The 3571-nt window shown below is 52.0% G+C and overlaps 1 protein-coding gene across 1 annotated transcript in view; it reads right to left on the reverse strand.

The window, feature by feature from the left end:
• The window catches only part of Pkd2l1 (polycystin 2 like 1, transient receptor potential cation channel), a 38970-nt gene extending 37344 nt beyond the window's left edge, over window positions 1-1626 (reverse strand). Inside the window, 1 exon segment of the mRNA XM_005352334.3 lies at window positions 1616-1626. Coding sequence (XP_005352391.2) covers window positions 1616-1626 — 11 coding nt within the window.
• Between the last annotated feature and the right edge of the window lie 1945 nt (window positions 1627-3571).

Raw genomic sequence — 3571 nt, forward strand, 5'->3', positions numbered from 1 at the left:
GGGAGAGAAGGAGGGAGGGAGGGAAGGAGGGAGGGAGGTAGAGGGGAGTGCTGGGGTGGCATGGAGCCGGAAATGGGATGTCCACACTTCCCACTGTTGGGATGAGCAAAGGGCGGTGTGGGAGCTAGGGAAAGGGAAGGCTGCAGAACTCTATGGTGGGCCTGAACTGACATTCACTAAAGACAAACTCCTGAAAGGACTAACAGGGATTAGGGTGAAGACCAAGGCCAAGGATGGGCAGGGTGAGAGGTGTTCCTCCATACCAGCTCAGTCAAGGACCTCTCCGGGCCCCCAGTGTGCCTCCAGGAGCTGTCGGCTTAGTGGCTGGAGAAGGTATCTCCCCACTACACCATTAGAGCCCAGTGGAAACCAGAGGCAAAGGAAAGCACTGTGCCAGATTTCAAAGGACAAAAGAGCTCTGCTGGTGATGGGGACAGGGACAGTATTGCAGAGTTCCAGGCTGGTTTTGCTTCGCTGAAGTTTGACTTCATGGCTTATTGGTGTCACACACCCGTTGAGATGTACTTTTTGAGAATGTGGGGCTCACTTTAGGTAGACAGGCTATGGGCGGGTAGAGAGGACATTTCACAGAGCCTAGGGCAAAGGTGAGGTGACTTGGAGCCTTTAGAAGCTTTAGGCTTAGAACAGCGAATGGAAGTGTGGCGAGCGGATGAGAGCTACCGAGCTTGGTCTGCGCTCCCTCTTCCTTGGCTTTCTGGATAGAGACTTGGCATGGACCTCGGATCGCATGCTTGTGCCCGGCTCCAGCCTTTGCTCACTTGCCCAGATTTCCCTATAAGCAAGAGCTTTGGTCTAGAGCAGTGCTGGCGCTGTAGTATTGGTAGTTATCTACAGGCTCCATCAGGTTAGTCTCCAGTCCCCTGGCTGTAAGGGATTCTACTAACCATGGACTTTTGCCTACGGTTACTTTAGACACACTGGCTTGAAGCCCACCTTCAAGTTTAGAAAGCAAAGAGGTCTGCAGATCTCCAGCCCACGAGTATTCCCAGGGAGATACCTTGACCTGGTGTAGGCGCCACCTCATGGTTAAACTGTGTCTCCTAAATTCTAAGACAAAGAAGAAAACATAGCTGTCATACCTCTGAACCTATCACATGAATTTCCTGCCCAAGACCCCAACACTGGAAAGAGGTGACTCCTTCCATGGCTTGCATCTAAGGATTGTGACCCAGAAGGACACATGTCCATCTCTCCACTGTACCAGCCAGTGAGAAGCATTAAGGTGCCTGCTTTTCTTGGAGGAAAGGTTAAGGAGCTGGGCCAGGGTAAAGTATCTTGCATTGGAGCAGCTGAGTGAGTAGGGAGGACGCTGCTGGCTCTCAGCTAAGAGCCTTTTGAACAGTTGCACAAGGACTCCAGACTTGTAAAATTAGATCCTGGGATGGGGTCAGGAATGGGATGGCAACAGTGTGGTCCCTGAGAAGCAGAGAGAGGAACATGAGCTGGTTTCCCATTCCCTTGGGAAGTTCTGAAATCTGGAGGTGACCTGTGATCAGCAGGGGTCTGAGTGGACTTGAGGACATTCCTCCTGTAACAGGTCTTCCCATTCTGAGAGTTCCAGACCACGGTTGACTGCTTTTTCCTAGGCACCTACCTGGAGCCCATCCGATCGCTTTTCCTTGCTCAGTACTGAGTCCTTGCGCGTGGATGAGATCACGCCACCCTGTGGGCAGGCTGTGCAGCACAGGCTGGGAAATCTCAGAAGGCATCCTCATTCCTCTGCTGTTTAAACTTCCTCAGGAAGTCACAAATCAAATAGAAATTTCATGGTGTTTTTGTTTGCTATTTCTCCAAGTTCTCAAGCCTCCTGGGTTTCCGACTTGCCTTGTTAAAAAGAGCTAACAGTGTAGACTGGGGAAGCCTCAGGCTCAGGCTGCCTGGTTCCGGCTCAGGCTGCCTGGTTCCGGCTCAGGCTGCCTGGTTCAAGCTCAGGCTGCCTGGTTCCAGCTCAGGCTGCCTGGTTCCGGCTCAGGCTGCCTGGTTCAGGCTCAGGCTGCCTGGTTCCAGCTCAGGCTGCCTGGTTCCGGCTCAGGCTGCCTGGTTCAGGCTCAGGCTGCCTGGTTCCAGCTCAGGCTGCCTGGTTCCGGCTCAGGCTGCCTGGTTCAAGCTCAGGCTGCCTGGTTCCTGCTCAGGCTGCCTCTTGACTTCAGATTCTTGAATGTGAACAAAATCTAATGCTGGCTCCCTAACTCACCACAGTATGTCTCTGAGCAAGAAGCTGTTGAGGTTAGTTTACTGTCTGCAGAGTGTTGAAGACAATAGCCTCTTGGACCTGGAGGGCCTAAAAAACCGAATGGAGGCGTTCTTAACTGTGTCCTTAAAGCGCAGGCCAGACTTCACTTCTTCCCACAGCATCCATCTCTGTGCAGTCCACTCAGGCAGCTCGTGGCCAAGTGGACACTTTCAGCCAGTACCGTGTTGACACTGTCTCTAAACAACATGGAGAACCGGCTGTGTCCACATAGCCCTATCCTAGCAATTAGCACCAGGGAACTAGGGTGATGCCCATGCCTGGAAGGATTTGAAAGTTGTTGAATGAGAAGGTTCCTGAGTGGACTAATGGCAGGCCATGTGGCCCATCAAACCAAAAGCCCGTTAATCCCCTTCGTGAGCTGATCCCACTGGTCCACTGGCATGAGAATCATTCTGGTGCTATCCTAGTGTGGAGTGGGAGGGTGGCGGCCCATATTTGTCATCAGTATGTTCCCGTTTCTCACCACAGCAACCCTGGAAAACTTCCTCAGAGCTTCCCAGGTTCCCCAGACTCTGACTAGCTGGGAAGGCATATGGGGAAGCGTGTGCTGAGAGCGAGAAGAGCCGCATAGAGAGGGACGCCAGCTCCCAGGGGTTCTGAGGAAGCAGGGTGAGTTGACCAGGGAGTGGGACAGTCCCGGAGGGAAACTGGAGAGAGGTGGCATTTGAAATGAGCTTTCTAGGCGGGTGACATTAGCAGAGATGGAGAGAAAGTATGGCTACCATGTATCTGCCACCCAGAGGCCAAGCACATTGCAGCGTATGAGCTTAGTCAACTCTAGCTACTGCTTTGTTAGCGCGAACTATCTAACTACTCAGCCCTCTCTCCAGCTCTGGGTTCAATTCCCAGCTCCCACATGGCAGTTCACAATTGTCTGTAATTCCAGTTCTGGGGGACCCAACACCCATGGCAAAACACTTATGAACATAAAATAAAAATAATAAATTTTTAAAAGCCGATTGAGGGAGTGCTTATGAGGCTAGCAAGAAACTCAGCACTAGGGAAATTCCCAGGAATCCACAAGGATGACCCAGCTAAGACCCTAAGCAATAGTGAGAGGGGGCCCAAACAGGTCTTCCCCGGTAATCAGATTGATGACTGCCTTAATTGTCATCATAGAACCTTCATCCAGCAACTGATGGAAGCAGATGCAGAGATCTACAACTAAGTCCCGGGCTGAGCTCCCAGAGTCCAGTTGAAGAGAGGGAGGAGCAATAATTTGAGCAAAGAAGTCAAGACCATACTGGGGACACCCACTGAAACATCTGACCTGAGCTAGTGGGAGCTCCCTGACTC

This window comes from Microtus ochrogaster, chromosome 8 (genome assembly GCF_000317375.1).
Source record: "Microtus ochrogaster isolate Prairie Vole_2 chromosome 8, MicOch1.0, whole genome shotgun sequence".
Lineage (NCBI taxonomy): Eukaryota > Metazoa > Chordata > Mammalia > Rodentia > Cricetidae > Microtus > Microtus ochrogaster.